This window comes from Achroia grisella, unplaced genomic scaffold (genome assembly GCF_030625045.1).
Source record: "Achroia grisella isolate CSIRO2021 unplaced genomic scaffold, CSIRO_AGI_Agris_v1 utg511, whole genome shotgun sequence".
NCBI classification, from domain to species: Eukaryota; Metazoa; Arthropoda; class Insecta; order Lepidoptera; family Pyralidae; genus Achroia; species Achroia grisella.
Window position 1 is genome coordinate 6,555,234 of NW_026712905.1, and position 18,427 is coordinate 6,573,660.

General features: G+C 29.8%; 1 protein-coding gene across 1 annotated transcript in view; it reads left to right on the forward strand.

Annotated features, from left to right (window-relative positions):
• Positions 1–17,978, forward strand: part of LOC131846382 (hemicentin-2-like) — a 31,582-nt gene extending 13,604 nt beyond the window's left edge. The window contains exons 3-6 of the mRNA XM_059195657.1: positions 4,257–4,467; positions 7,164–7,263; positions 11,780–11,937; positions 16,316–17,978. Coding sequence (XP_059051640.1) covers positions 4,257–4,467; positions 7,164–7,263; positions 11,780–11,937; positions 16,316–16,590 — 744 coding nt within the window. The 3' untranslated portion in view covers positions 16,591–17,978. The remainder of the gene's footprint in view (positions 1–4,256; positions 4,468–7,163; positions 7,264–11,779; positions 11,938–16,315) is intronic.
• Positions 17,979–18,427: the final 449 nt, after the last annotated feature.

The following is an 18,427-nucleotide window of genomic DNA, read 5'->3' on the forward strand; positions in this document are numbered from 1 at the left end:
AATACCCTACTAGAGGAACAATTGTTGAACAGGATAATTAGGTACCTATTGTACCTACGAGGTATGTTTATAAATTCTAGGGCTTTAATATTTACTTTTACCTTTGAAGTGTCTTGCTTTCGTGATATGCATATAAGTTCATCAAAATTGAAGTTGGTCGTTGTAGCATCAAAGATGACTTTGTTCCAAACAATAAATCCGACTACCTTTTCAAATGCAGTCTATATAGTAAGTAACAAATATGTAAAACACTCACCCTAGGTTTGGAAATTTATCTTATTAAAATATGAATATACATAGTATGTACCTAATGTATAGAGTAAAAGACATTTAGCTTTTTACCCAGGCATAACAGCGCCATTCATTGGAGTGGGCAATCTTTTATGTGGTTTCCGATGCGACCGACGACTGAATAGTGGCCAAATTGCTGTTGAAGGGCTGACTCATTGAAGATTCGCTGATTCACCTCACTTATACCTCGAGTCACGTTTTGACTGGCGATTTCAATTATTGCCAAAAGTAATAAATCTTTTATGTATTTATATAATATTTTTCGCAAGAGATGAGTTTGATTTTTGCAATACGCCACTTTCGTATTGAAAAAAAAATAGTGGTATCATTATGTTATCTGTGGTATCATCCACAAACAATTTCTTGGGCATTGTGTACGTACAATGTTTTTAGATTACAATATACTAGTATACAGATAAATTTAAGTAGTAAGAATCTTTATTGTTCTGATAGAAAGGATTACATATTTTTAGATATTTTCTATTGTAATCTAGTTGTATACACCGTTCTATTTTGGGAGCAATGTTAATGCTTGTTGAATTTTAACATAAATTTGATATTTAAAAAACACTTAATAAACAATATCTTCGGGTAGCTAAATTGATACCATAAGTAAACGGATACAATAAGTCTCTGGCCGTTTATCGAATATTGTAATTACTAAAATATTTTGTCAATATAAAATGAAGTATGTAGTTGTAATTGCTTATTATTTCTTATAAACTCTCTAGGAAAAACGTGTAAGTATATGGTTCACTTTAACATCAATTTAAGTCAATTACAGTAGTGACATCCAGCAGGCATAAAAAACCAAATAATGTCAAATTAAATTTACTTTTGTAATAAATTAATTATTAACCAAAACTACAACTAACATAGGTGTCACACAATTCGATGTTTACAAAACTCGTATGTGTCTTTGAACTCATAATATAAAGAACTTTATAGATTTAATATTAAATTAACAATATTCTAATATTTCAATATAGTTAGAAAGTTAGTTGTAATTGCTTATTATTTCTTATAAACTCTCTAGGAAAAACGTGTAATATATGTTCACTTTAACATCAATTTAAGTCAATTACAGTAGTGACATATAAAAAACCAAATAATGTCAAATTTAATTTACTTTTGTAATAAATTAATTATTAACCAAAACTACAACTAACATAGGTGTCACACAATTCGATGTTTATCTCGTATGTGTCTTTGGACTCATAATATAAAGAACTTTATAGATTTAATATTAAATTAACAATATTATAATATTTCAATATATTTAGAAAGTTTTCCATATTGAAATTGGGATATTCGGTTTAAACTTCGGCGCGTGCATATCTCATCTTTCTCATCAGCACATTTCGATACGCACAGTACAAATAATTAATACATACGTGTGTTTATGTCTATAACATAAACAGACGTATGTCTATTTTATTTATTTTTCCTATTTTAAACTATCTTAATAATATACTTAAGGTTTAAAAAAAAAAGAGAATTGGTGTAATAAATACAATTTTATTTAAGAAATATAACCAGCAGTGTCAACTAAGCGCTGTCAATGCTTTTCTAGTTAGGAAGAATAAAGTCCCGTTTGATCTAGGTTTGACCCATAAAACTTAAGCATTGAGAAAAAGAATAGTCGGGGATTTCTAGTTATGTATATCCAGTTAGTTCTGTCGCCGCCACGCTTTAAACCGTGTCACGAAGAAAGTTTTAAAACCCCGCTGTGAATCGTTCAGAATACAAATTCAAGCAGATACGCTCGACGTGGCTGCACTAAACGGAAGGGCCTGAAATACTTGTTTCCACTTTGTATTACAATTATCTCATAAATTACATTGACTTTCATTGCCTTCTCAAGTGCCCCTTGATGAAATTATCAAAATTATGTGCTCCGAATTTAAGTAGGCGTCCTGATAAATAACTCTCGTCCTTTGTGTATATAAATGAATTAATAATATAATACTTATATTTCTATATCATACTTTGTTAATCTCAAATTATATAGAAAACTTATAAATAGCCAGATTTTAACTATTCTGTCAATAAATTTCTGTTTTCTGTCTTATATTTTTTTCGGGGTTTAGCTCTTGCAATAATAATAATAAATATTAATAATAATATAAATTGCAATAATGAGGTTTGGTAAAAATCATTGTATATTATTTATTCAGCAGCACCGTGTGTATATTTACACGAACCATTTGGAACTTTTACTATAAGACATAAAGTCAAATGATTTAATATATGTGTTGTGTAGTCCAAAAATCGTCATTTTTATTGATCAAATAGAATATTTAGATGACTAGGAAGCAATTCCAGTGTATTATGTGAAAAAATGAAACCAACAGTTATTATTTATACAATTTTTCACTTTAATTGAACTGTTTCAACTTATACTGGGCGAATACTAAAATTCTATGAAAAACAATTTACGTTGACCCCTTCACATCAGTGTCGATAACTAGCAAACTTCAAATATTGCATTGAGCGGTAAACACTAGTTGCTATAATTTAGATTCTGTCTAAAATATACTCGTACTTATAACTAGGAGTATAGTCGAATTTCGTATTTATTATGTTATTAACTGAGATTTGGTATTAATTATTGTTTCAATATTTAGCGCACATCGATAGTGTAAGTGAAGTGCGATAAAACGTTGAACTAACCTATGAGGTTGGTATATGCTACGAAATTCATAGTTTTCTTAAATTATTCTTATATATGTGTGGTTATATTATTATTACATTATTTTAGTAAATAGTATGGTATAGACAATAGTTTGAAGTTATAAGTAGGAATGTATAGTTAACGCGAGAATGAGAACTCATTCAAACTTGAGAATTCAATAGATAATGCTATTTATGAATTAACGTCATGTATATGTTAAGAACAATTCCGTATTTGCTTAACATATGCTATTACTATCCACAAATCACAAGGCCTTAGTTTTGGCAGTCCTCTTCTCAACATAGGGATGGGGTCTTAACAATTTAGATCCAAGTGGGGGTACAACCATCGACAACGTTTGACATTCTCACTTTTAACGACAAGAAAATATGAGGTAAATATTCAGTTATCAAAAATAATTTGGTATTAATTTAGGGCATAAATGTATGATATATAGTATATAATTGTAATATAAAGAGATAAATATACTAAGGACGCTAACTTCGCAAGAGTTTTCATATACGAAATATACTGTAGCCTTCGCAAGTTCTAAACATGTTACTCTTCGGTTCCTATTTTAATATTAGTAGTAACTAGCAATCGAAAGTAATAATTATTCACGAGATCTAACTACTATAAGACAGAAATGATTTAATATTTGTTGTGTAGTTAGTTTTAATGAATTTTAGCACTGCAATTCCAGTGTATTATGTGTAAGACATATTTAAAAACCAATTGGTACGTGATGATGCGGCTCGAATGCTCAGATGGATATATAGGTGATGTTGGCTTCAGCATGATTACGGGTTGTAGAAAATGATAGAATTGCTTATAGTCTTGAATTTAATGGTTAAATACTGTGATAATTACAAATTTGGTGGAGTGAACAAAATGTACGTTAGATCGGTCGGTTGATATTTTAAGTCTGTTACAATACGTTGCATATTTAAATTGGATGGGTGTGCGCTCCAATCAGAACGCTCCTTTTGTGTTGCGTTTTGTTTCTGCTTGTACGCGACACCAATAATTATAATAGAAAAAATGATATATAAAAAATACAATTATTATATGGTGCTTGATGCACATTCACCCGTCTAGAATTTTTATGTCATATATTATATGACATTTCAATTTCAATATAATCAGTTGTGACGGAAGGGGAGGAGATTTACTATAATATAATTTAGGACTTCTCCAATAATCCACAATTTGTATGGGTGTTTCATACATCCAAACTCTAACAATCACAAATGCCGCAGTCACATTGACTAATGCAGATTAATATTCGCAGGTATCCTGGATCCGTAAGCGTGATTTACACATCCTAACTGTGGGTGTGCATACGTACAGCAGTGATGCAAGGTTCGCTGCGCTCCACGCTGACGGATCGGACGAATGGACGCTTAGAGTGGCGCCCGCTCAACCTCGAGACTCGGGGGCTTACGAATGTCAAGTTTCTACTGAGCCTAAGATTAGTCTGTCTTTTCGTCTGACAGTTGTTGGTGAGTATCTCAGACTATCGTAATGTAACGCGGCTTTAATTGTGTGAATCAATGTGAAATTTACATAGATGGTTATGTATTAATATTAGATATTGCTAATCGTAATGAAATAATTAAGCTAAGCAGAGCTATGTTACAGATACTAGGCAACAGATAAATACCTAGCCTAATACATATTTTTATTAAATACATAAGTAATTTAAATAGATAACAGTTTGACCAATACAAACAATCATACCCATGAATGCAAATATTGGTACCATGCGTGGAATCGAACCTGTGATCATTGGAATTGAAGTGGTTTGTTAAACTGCTAGATCGCCCAGGCCGTCAAAGTTATATTTATAAAAAAACAACTAAAAATTGTAATGAAAATATCACAAAATATTTTATTGGAATAAGATGGAAATATTTTATTTTGGTTTTTATTCCAATACGCACGTAACAAAAATGAAGTTATATTGTGATACATTTTATATTACGTAACATACTCGTATATTTCTGACGTAAATCCCACGCAATTAAATTACAGGTCAGTGCATATGCTTTACAAATTGTAAAAATAATACCACATGAAGTAGATAAATACAGAAATAAGCAGAAGAGTAAGTGATGCAAAAAAAAAGGTTTTCCTTTTACGAAATAACACGTTTTGTCTGATGTCATTTAATACCATTTAATTTTTAACATCATATCTCAAACCTTTCAAATACCATACAAACTTTTAATAACAAGTAGTTTCAAGTAAAAGAGAATATATTAGAAGTACTAGAATTTATAAGTATTTTTTCATCAAAATTTTTCACGATCATAAGAAAAGTTCACACAAATGATGAAAATTTTAAAGCGTGGGATCTTTAGTCGATATGGATAATCCTATATACACGCAAAGATAAACCTATAAATTACTATATTCCATTATCACTCCATTATCACTCACGTCGGAGTAGTTCATAATAAATCATAATCCCCACTAACATCTCAACAAAAAAGATATTCTTATCGTACCATCGTTGTAGTAAATATATCTATACATATAAATAAAATTGGAGTGTCTGTTTGTAGTATTGAAATAACCGTTTTTTACTACATGCATATATTCATATATAAAATACGGGACATACACCAAAATAACATTTTTTACAATTTTTGTCTGCCTATCTATTTGTTCCGCTTCTCATAGAAATGGCTAAGCCGATTTTGACGGGACTTTTATTGGCAGGTAGCTGATGTAATAAGGAGTAACTTAGGCTACTTTTATTTTAGAAAAATATATTATAGTTATATTCGACGTGGACGAAGTCCTGAGTTAGTCAGCTAAATTACTATAAATGTAATCATAATTAAATTCCACTTCAATTTATTATTAAATTTTTAAGGACTGACGTCCGACTCAATTTCTTTTGTTTGATTGTTCTCATTTAATACCAAATATTAGTACACAAAATGCAAAATATATTTAATTACAACAAAATATTATTAAGAAAGAAAGAGTGGTTAATTAAAACACAACGTGACTAATAAAACATCGTTTGTGATTGAACTGAAGTGGTTGTTGTCCACATTCTGCCAAGCATAGATGCCGTTAAAAAAATCTATTTGCATGACATTCCTTATATTTAACAATCCTAGGATATGTCCTTCATCTTTTAACTGTACTTTAAATAGCTGATTAGGTTAAATTTATGTCCCATATCTAAAACAACAATGCATGCTTCCGTTTCACGCAGAATTATATAAAATTATTAAGTCAAGCGAAAGCTTTTACAATTTATAGGTATATATTATCGCTTTTAACGTGTAATGTACTGATTTAGAATATTTTCCAAGTATTTATTTCTGTTCCATGTGTGTGTGCCCCTTGCCTGTATTTCAATCATTCTGTAATACATATTACAATATAAATGTATTTATATTCATAATAGAATCTATTTCCAGAAATTTATTGTAACATTTATTCGTATATCTCAAATCAACCTTTACGTTCCAATGTTCTGTACTTCTTAATCGTTAGTTGTGGTTTTATTTAGGTAACGGTATTAAGCAACCCTTTGAAAGTTTACACCAAGGATCAGATTCTGGAAATATATTACTGTAATTTTGCGTAAAATACACTTTCTCACGCAATATTGTTTCTTTGTAAGAAATATAATAATTTGTATCGCGAGCTTTCTACTTTGAAAGATAAAGAAAACAATAAGGATATTGCTTATAGAGCTCTAGGGAACAAAACATTCGCAAACAATATTTTAAAGGCATAATTATTAGATATATAAATTATTATGGCGCTATTTAGTATTGTAGAAGGGTTAATAATATAAATCGAAATATATCCATTAGTATATTACGTCCGGAGAAATAAAATGATATTTGTAACTGTCGATATTTGTAAATTTTAAAATACTTATCTGACTCTTGTCCATTTGATTTTTTTTTCTTGAACCTATTTACTATTCCACTGGTTAGCTGTCATTATCCAATTATAAAAGTCGCAAAAATGTGAAGTACGAAATAATCGCGTATTTTATAATTTGATACCCTACACATCCCTCTATATAGTTTTATTTAATATTAGTAATAAAGTAATTTCTTATCCTATAGTCAATGATCATAATCATATCAACCTGGTCAAACCACGTTATACAATTTTAAATTTATTCCACGTTTTTACTAGTAACAAATTTTTTTGTCAACAGTCTCAAAAGCGGAAATACTATCTGGACCAGAGCTATTCGTAAGGGCTGGCTCGGATATCAATCTCACTTGCGTCGCGAAACACGCTCCCGATCCTCCAAGGTAAGGACAATACACTCAAGTAATACGTCGGCTAGACAACAAACGGGATTAACACCAAATCACTGTTCAAAACAGCGGTGGACATGGTTAAGATCGCCACGATAATTGCCAACCTCCAGTTGGAGACAGCACATAAAGAATAAGTCAACAATCCGTTATTTTTGTATATATAAAAATTTATATTAATTGGAAAATGCTATTTTTTTAATTTATTATTTTTTTTCTCTGTCATGTGCCAACATCAGTACCAACTAATTTACTTACATAGGTATAGATATTTTTAGAGGAATATACAATTCATGTAGAGTATAAAAATAAATAAGTTTATGTTTATTAAACAGTAGGTATATACATATGAAAATAATTAATATACATAGAGTTCAAAATCTTCTGCCAATATGTAATGACCACATGGCAACCTCCATCTTTGCTAATGCTATCGTCGCGGTAGATATTCCAATTTATAGATACTGAATAGAATTCTTATCTTCTATATATATATAACCAGCAACTTCAGATGAGCAATTTATTGCAAAGTAATTTATCGTATATAGAATAGTTGTTTGTGGAAAATACTTTAAATATTTGAAATTTATGGCAAGGATAATATTGATCTGGAATATATTATTGATCTACCTTATTTATAAAGTTAAAAAACTGATATTGATCCTTATACATGAGAATTCATATATATCTATGTATATTGTATACATCCATACTAGCGTCTTATGAAGATTAATATTATAATATTATTTCCTTTCACTCTTATAGACACCCTAATCTGAGAACCTATTTATATTGTGAATACTTTACCGAAATGTACGTGTAATTAAAGAATATTTGAAATTCTTTTTTAAGATATAAAGATAGGTCAAGTTCGACGGATACGTACCTATTCGTTTTATGAAAATAATATAATTCTTTTTTCATTATATTTTATTTACCTTCAATCGTATTATGTAATGTACAACTGCGTCTACAACAATTTTGCTACCGTCTGTTATATAATTCAAGTGAATTTCGTAAATCTCAGATTCTCTACCGTTTACTCTGTATTATTATTACTTTATGACGATAAGGAAAATAACCTTGCCGTATAATAAATTATTGAGGAAATTGCAACATCAAAAACATTTTGTGCGGTCTTTTGTGGTACATAATAAAATAATATACGCACAAGACTTTTGCATAATAAACAACCACGTTATTTTGTATTCCTGCATATGTTAGAATAGTCATATTAAATAAAATGTTCAAATTTTTATTCCAAATGTAAATTAGTCGAGAAGAATCATCTTTATTACGCGAATGAGTTTGTAATTGATTTATACATATTTTATACGGTACATAATATGCAATTAATTTCCTTCTACCTTCCTATACACATACATATGTACTTAGATCGACCTATTTCGCCGCCACTCTGTGAACGATATGCTATACCAAGTATGTTGTATATATTCATTATAAAACCGCAGGAATACCACTGTATGTCATTATAAACTACAGCAATTGTTTACCAAATTAGCGTATGTATCGGACAATAGGTGCTTGTAACTGTCGCGTCCCGCCTATGACTCTAAAAGAGCACGTATGCAAACCATCCCGAACGTACCTGTGCCTGAGACTGAAGACAAGGAATGCTTCTAAAACTAATCCGATTATAAACAAAAGTACTGATTCTGTTTACCAGGTACATATATTTCTTATTTCTATTTCACTGCTTTTTATCGTGTAACTAGCCATTATACAGGCCATTCAAAATATTAAAATCGTTTATTTATATATATATTGGCGTTTTATAAGACTATATAAATAGGAATAGTAAACCAGTCATGTCATGACTATATGTTATGTTATTGTATATAGAATTATTGTATATATTAGACAATAATTATATTATAATTATAATATCTAACATATTATAAAAACAAAAATAACTATCATTAATAATATTATTTGAGTAAAGATTCAACTTACATAGATATTGGTATACTATTTGGGTATGACAATATCGAGTAGTATGTATGTATTACAATAAATATTTAGACAAGGAAATATTAGTTAATTATTAGGCGTTATTCTTTTTAATAAGACAATCGGTATTCTAAATTACTATGCTACAATTGTATAATAACAGTACTAATTTAAATAGAGCGACCTAGAAAAAATGTAACCAAGTATTCGAAATATTTTAGATATCCGAAATTAAAAGGTGGGATTTCCATATGTAGAATAAACTTCTATACTTCACTATAGAGGCAGTCAATAGTGTTGTAAACACATAAGTCTCGGTGAATAGGTGACCCCTTCCAAATCTTACGATCTTATAATGGAAGTGTGTTATCGTGTACCTTTTCACACCGCACTGCGCCTATACATTTAGTCTTCGCATCCATAAACATGATAAGCTTATTTCCAGATAAAAGGGTCGACTGGGGTCCCTAAGTGAGGCATTCTTTGCCTATCACCATTTAATGGTGCCCTGTGTCTGAGATCTCTCGGCGAGGGACCTTCAATTTGAATATTGATAAGATGATACGCTTCGTGTGGAGAGATGACATTTTTTATTCAGGTCACCTCATGAGTTATTGAGATCGGCTCTTAGATTTATTTTGACTGTAAAAGTTTTACAGATCTATTATAAAGCTATAAAGCTTTTGCTATAGTATAAATCACAAAAATAATACGAAAATGACTATAACAGTTTGTACAAAGTAATCTCAAGGTATATAATAATAATAGTAACAAATTTTTGAACAATCCTGTGAACAATATTTAAAAATACAATTGTGTAAACAAAAGACATGGTGATATAAGCCCGACCTTATCATCACCAAATATAACACTAATAATAATATATATATAGGAAATATTAATAATAATATATATCCAACAAGATATTGATTCCGAAACAGTGGAAATATTAATAATAATCATCTTCATTTGTCCCAAATAACACTAATACAATGGTTATATTAATAATCTTATATTATATCAAGGTCACATTTAGTTTAATTTCCATATATAAAACAGTTATACATAAAAAATATTGTTCAAAATTATCAAGGAATAAGATATAATCTAAAACTCCACAATAGCATCAATTTATTTGCCCTTTTCAAATGCTGATCATGCACCATACTATGACATATTTAATTTATCTGTCAATGTCGCAAAAACAGTTATACATAAAAAATATTGTTCTAAGGTCTTCCAAATTCTTAATCTAATCTGTCGACGTTTGTACAAAGCAAACAAAAAGTTATTGTATCTAAAAGCATTTTTACTCCCTATGACATAACCATAAAGCTGGGCGATATATGTAATTCGAATATAAATAGATAATAAATTTCATAACCAAGTTATATATACAATAAACTGCTTTCAATTTGATTGCGGGAAAATAAACACCTGAATTATAATTACAAGTCAATTTAATTAAAATTTTATGAATTATATTTCTAAATGCTGTGGAATACATAAATCGAATAAAGTAAATATTATTAATAGTATTTCTTTATCACGTTTATTGCATTGGTTGTGTAGTGTTAATGTTTTACTATACTTTGCAAAAGTATAGTTAAAGATGAATTACAATTAAAATAATTTTATATTAAAATATACTTTAATAATATTTACTTTAACAATAATAAATTAGATCATAATTAAAATGTATTTTAAAATCTTACAAAAATCGTCTTTACAGATATATAAAATCAGAAAATAGGAGATATCTTCAAATTAAGTAATCATGGCGATTAATATAATAAGCCTATATACTCAATAATAACCTAATGAGGTAAAATAATAGTTTTCTTCCAATTTTCGATTTGCTAACTTCCCGCTTTATCATCAGACCACCAATATGGTAGTACCTACTATGTTGTTTTATTATTGCACTGTCATCGAAGTTATTCATATACATAAGTAGAATATATTGACAGAATTGTTGGCAGACAATTATTTAAATATATACATAATATTATATAACATAAACAGATGAAATTAGTTTAAATATATGTACAAGTACCGATATACAAAACAAATATTCCAAAGTTTAGTGCAATTGGTTTAAGTACTAGACGAACCGTTCTAAAATTTAATTGCAGGATTTAACAACATAAACCACAGCAAGCTAAATAAAATTTGTAATAAAAATATGTTTTATACATTTGAGAAGGAGGTAAAAGAGGGATGTTTGAATTAGAGAATTCTGCGCTTCATTATTTCAGCGTACTTCAGTGAGAATCTGGCATTTAAAAAATATATTATATATCTATGTATTAATATTAGGAATATACGTAACATCAATTTTAGAATATTGAAAGTATTTCTTAACTACATACATTTATGAGAAATTTACTTTAATTAATCTTCATTATATACTTGTTAATGTACAGCAGGTAGGAGCATATTTAAATACAACTTATTTAAACTAATCTTATAAGTCGCTATGTAAGGTAGTCACTTAACTGTCTCAGAACTGATGATTGTAGAAAAAAATTAATTGCAGCTTCATCTATTGGTACCGTGGAGAACAAGTAGTGAACTACGCACAACGAGGCGGCATCAGCGTAGAAACTGAACAACGCACCCGCACTAGCCGACTGTTAATAGCTCGAGCTGCTCCTCATGATTCCGGCAACTACACGTGTGCCCCCAGCAGTTCTGGTAAGTTTTTTTATACTAACACGTCACTAAGCTGTATATTTATTTTCTCACGCCGTTACAAGTATAACCTTTCTTTAAACCATATAAACTATTACTTAAAGAGACAATTAACTATTAAAAGGCAACAACACAAACTCTATTTGTTGTGTTATCGCTTTCATTCAAATGAAATAAATTATTTCTATGTATAGGAAGAATTTGTGTTTTACAAGTCTAATATTATTATTAATAAAGAAGTTAGTATTACCATAGGCTAGCAACAAAACATTAAATATGTTTTGATTATAGTCTGTGATCAAATATAATGCTCCAATTAATGGCGTCTTTGAAGGAATTTTTCTTCAAACAGTTTACTAAATTATACGTTGCTCAGTGTATAATAAATAAATAAAGAATTATGCGAATATAATGAGTTTGAGTAGGAAGGTGTTTCCAATAAGTATATTAACCTACAGTTTACGCTTGCAACGTCCACATATGTATACATATAATAAATACTCTTTAATGTTAACTACCAATAACATGAATAATTACAACAGTAAATACAAAATGACAAAGGAAACGCTCAGGGGGAACGGGCTTATAGTAAGACATTTTGCTTCACTTTAAGATTGGGCGGTGTAATAATTTAATTGTGGAAGTAGTAAATGTTACTATATCAAGTAATTTAAAAGTAGGTGTAATAAATAATTATAATAATAATAATCTCAGGACAATTCACACAGCGCCATCTAGACCCAAGTTAAGCTAGCTAAAGCTTGTGTTATGGGTACTAGAGAACTGATACATATACATAGATATTTTTTTTTTGTAAATACATACTTATTATACATAGAAAACACCCAGACCGATACAAACAATCATACTCATGAATACAAATGTTTGTGCCGTGCGAGGAATCGAACCCGCGACCATCAATCGTAAAGCGGTGTGCTAACCGCTATACCACCGAGGTCGTCTAAATGTTATCCATAATAATAATTAAACACTTTATTGCGCCAAAAATGTCACAAAGAACATTATGTGTTTTATTGTAAACATGTGAATGTTTTTTTTATATAATTAGAATGACAAATAAGTAACCATTGCCTATACACATAAACAATACTAGGGCCATCATGTTGTCACGTGACTCTCGTGATATCGCTCATGCTTGAAAAGATAATAAAAAGAAAAGACAAAGGGTATGACATCTTAGTTCTCCAGCATTGCAATACCTGAGGTGATGATTTAGTCCAGTTACCAAATGGGGCGACTGCTTGTCTGTCATTCAAATTATATGTAAAAATACCGGTTATATATATATATATATATATATATCGTTATTTCAATTCGTGCTACAGGGTCCTTTATCTTTTATTCGATCCATTTTCTTTCAGATTCTTCATCGGATGATATTAATTAATTCTTTATTATACAACAAAAAGAAAACAATAGACCGCACAATATCTGATTATTATAGGTCAGTCTAACGTTCCCCTGATAGCTGTATTGTTCTACTTCCGGCTTGTTTAAATACGGAAGTGGGAGGATAGAGATATCCGTTATACATAACATAGATAAGAGTAATATACTTTTTAAAAAGTAATGAAATATTGTGTATTTAGTAATCAATACTCTAGAACGGTCTAGACCTATATATTACCTAGTACCTATATAATATAGGTACTGTGCCTCGCAGTTTAGTTCAGTAGAAATAATGTCCTGCTTCGCATCGTATCGCCCTTAAACTATACGAGTATTATTTCAACACTTAGAATCTCTATGGGACTTTTTTATTTGTTTAGTTGAATTATACAATTATGATTAGTAGTTTACAAACACTTTAGTTAACACATTACATATGCATCTTATTAACAAAAAGTGTAGCAACATGTTGAAATATGCAGATTATACATATTGTTCATTAGTATCTTGCAAATATTGACGTCGTCGGTCCTCTAGCGATTTAGCACCCCTTGCTTCCGATGGTAGTGGTCGTCGTCTACTACTAGCTACTAAACTTAGACTATTAGCCTAGAAAATGAAAAAGTATTTTTCAAATCTGAGTGGTAGAATCAAATATTAGAGCGTTTAAATGAACAAAGTGACGACGAACAAAGACGAATACTCACCTTTATATTTTTGTAGATTGGTTTTATCAAGTCTGTTAAATGTAACTCATGCTATGTACTCAGGTACAATTAGACTGCTTCGTCAATTGGGACTTCAAAGTGTACCAATCTAAAATAATTCAACCGATATCTAGTTTTGTCGGTTTGCGGATTAATCAATCAACATACGTACACACTAATTGCTAGGGGGTAAATATGTAATTAGGATGTACCTACTGCCTGCACGCGGCGGTTGTTTCTATGCAGCCCCATAATCCTTTGTGTAAAGGGGTGGCATGACATAATTTAGTAGCGATTTCCTGGCTGTTGTTAATAGCGTTAAATGTTCTACACCTGTATTACTAGTAATTATAGTGAATTAATTACAACCGAGTACGAATTTAATAAAGATATTGTAATACGGGAATTCTTTTCAAAGAGTGTTTTAAAATAGCTAATGATGATAGTAACCTAACCAATTATTTTTTTGTAATAAATACTTGCTGTTACATGCAACTTTATCTGCTTTTTGGCCACAATAAAGGTATATTGCATTTCTAGGCCGGATAGGTCTTTATTTTAGGTAAAATATACCCTATATCCATCCTTTACAAGCCTATACTACCTATCTATCGAAATCCGTCCAGTTATTTAATTGTAAAAAATAGCAAATGGATAGGCAGTAAGTTAGACACACTTGAATATTTATGTTATGAGTATAGACAACTGGTAAATACAGAAAAGATCAGTTGAAGATCACACTCTTTAAGTTGCGTATTGGACACATAGATATAGCGTAACAGCATTTAATACCGTAATAATAGTAGCATGTCATAATTATGACTCTCGACCGTAGCAAATGTAATTTACAATAACCAAATGGGACATTACTAACGCAGTTGTATTAAATATTTTGTTTATCCAGATTAAAACTGATACACAAATTGATTTATAATTGCGTAACGAGCGAGTTTACCTATTGTAAAATTGGATTAATCGCCTTTAATTCGTTCATATTGATTCATTTATTTCCCATTAGCCTTATAGTTAGAGTACATAACTGCATCGATTTATATACTTCAGTTTATATTGACTAAACAATGCAGGTTGACTATTCAATTAACAAAGACCTCGATGTCCTACCTAACTTCAAACCACAAGGGTAGAAACTGTATCTTAGTATTGGCGTTATTTGTTTTACAGATTCTGTGGTAATAAATCTCGTTCACTTTATATTCAAACGAATACATTAATAACAATATAATAATAATACAACATATTATTAAATTTAAAAAAATCGGATATGGACGGATATAATTAAAAAAGTTATATTTAAAACACAAATAAATATTGTTACCATAGAAGAAATTATTAAAGAGATCTCTTTTTAAAACCAAAACATAAAATCACAGAAGTACAAATAAGATTTTTTGATTATATTATGACTTTATATTTATTTTTGGTGTGCAAGAATAATATTGGCTAATTTCTATTAAAATGCAACTTTACCACTTGATATGATTATAACTTCAATAATAATGTAATAAAAAGTTAGAGTAGGTACATTGATTTATATACTTCAGATACAGGTTATATTTAACTAAACAAAGCAGATCCACTATCCAATTAAGAAAGACCTCGATATTCTACGTAACTTCATATGCATAACAAAGAAAGGAACAATGTCTTACTACCAATATTATTCGCTTAACAGATTCTGGTAAAATATATATGTACATATTTCTTTAAATTTTACACTTGTAGAAATACATAAAAATGCAATATATATGAATAAAAAAAACAGGTCAATTAATTTTATTTATAGACTATTAAATCGTATCATATTTGTAATTAAATCAGAAAAAAAAACTAAAAAACATAATTTATTACTAGTTTTAGTTGCAAAATTTCCCAAAGGTTAACTTTACTCTTTATATAGTTTGGTTATAATTAAATAAACACATTTATAGTTACCTAACTTTAACATTTATATATTTTTATTGAATATAATAGATACTTATATTTACATTCTATGCAAAACCTATTAAACGCTAGCAAGCACTGAATAGTCTCATCGGTGAACAAAACATCTGGGGCATAATCCACAACGCCCAGATAAAGCCTGTCTTAATCGAACCCATGACCTAATTTATATGAACTAACAACTAGAAATGATCTCTGGTGAACCTGCTTCTAATTTCATAAAATTATTTTTATTTTTGTTACACAAAAATGGTCTCTAATGAAGGCGTGTCTAATTTTATTTTATTTTTTTATTTATACAGAATCAGCATCGGTAATAGTTCACGTACTGAGCGGCGAGCGTCCCGCAGCCATGCAAAGCTCTGGATCTACGCCACATCACCTGAACAGCGCCATTCTCGCAACTGTTGCTGCCATCAACAATCGGCCCACCACCTGGCTACTACTTCTCTTACCGCTCTTTGGGCATCACATCTCAATAATAGCGATAGTCATCTCAATCTTTTCTGCCAATGTCTATATCCATCTTACTGAAATTATAAACAATTTAAGACTAGAAAAACAGTCTTTAAGATGACCAATTTCTATGTGGTTACTTCTACGACTTCCAAAACGTTTTAAACTGCGGAAGAAAATCCATGTACAGAGTACAATTGTATAATTTTTATGTAACATTATTAAACAACTGTTTGTATTGATACAAACGAGTTTAAAAAACTGTTGAATTTTGTTAGTGATTTGTATTTAAAATACAACGATATTATTATTGTATATTTTCTATGAGGTAAATAATATGTTCAAAAGTAATACGTCAATTTTATGGTCGACACTTCAAACAGTATAAAACCCTTTTGTTATTTTACCCTTTTATGAAAGACGAAGTAAAATAATTTCGATAATAAACGGGCTCTAAGAAGATTAGCGGGACGCGTTTACTTTACAAGGAGCGTTATAAGATTATCCTTAGCTGATTCTCCTTTGTTTTTCCAGCTAACTACGCCCGTCGTCTTAATCCTGTGCCGAGATTACTAGCGAATCGATTTCGTTATTCCAATCTGGAACGAACCAAGATTGAATGGAAGCAAGAAGCTTATCTATATGTAATGTATCTAAGCCTTCAGTTGCTCTCTTTGCCACGTTATTTGCCTTCGATCTAGTTGGACAAACAAGCGTCGACAATGTTCGTATGCGATGACGATTCTCATTCCGACAATAAACTTTGTCGATTCCTTTGATCTCACTTCGCATTTCGAAGATATCACTGCGATGTAGTTCTTGATATATTTTAATACGACTATTCAAGCAGTTTTTTTCAAGAGGAATAAATAAATATAACTATAATTAATAAATAATACTCGTTTCATTAAAGGTCCAACGTCGATTGAATTGAAAACTTATTAGGCAAATTCAATGAAAATATATTTCAGTTCGATTTATTATTTTGACGAATTACGGTATTGTTGGTTCAAAAAAAATTAATAAAAAAATACATTAAACTCGTTGAATACGCTATAAATCAACAGAGATTCGGTTACTCATCGTTGCGGCATGGAATATAATATTTATAAATGATAAAATATTTATTTATTTGCACGGTTATCTTTACAGGCATAGACAGAATGCAATATTGTATCTATATTAAAACATTATTTGTCTTTTACAAAACACATATTATAAAAATATTCTGCATACAAACATTAATGCTATCCTTCTACCTAAAATACATAGGCAGCAAGAAAATCTTTTAAAATAATTCAATTGTAATTTTTTTTTATATTTAAAACTTAAATTTAAAACGTGTTTTTAAATCCTATAAAAATTGGTATAAATGATACTTTTACGTTTCTAAAAGGTAACCTTTTCGTCATTAAAAGTAGAGCGTAATATCTTGAAACTATTGACTGTTTATTTCGTAAGTACGTACTCGACTGCCTTTCCTTTACTAAGAGATGCGACTGTTAGTTTTCAAACGACCTCGTCAATTGACATACTCTTATCAATGTTCAAGATGTCCGTTCTTTCTTTTCAGAGAAAAGAAAATACTTTTAAGTCCATACTTTTCTTCAGTATATGACTAATTTAATGAAAGTTCCAATTCACTGCTTGAATTTAGATATATTATTCGGTATTATTACGGTCTATGATCTTATTTTTTATGACTTGATAAATCTTATTTATATGTTTATACTTGCATAGTTACTGAGTTAACACACATATACATTATACATACATTTATTGGAATTAGTAAAAATTACTTATACTGAATTCTCTAGATAATAACATGGTTCCATTCCAGATCATTTCGTAGCATATCTGCCGGATCAGTACTAAACGTTACTTTCAGTTACTTTTGTTTTTATACCATGTTTGTCCTTGTTTTCCTTACTTATGTGGAAAGAGTGAGGACACAAACA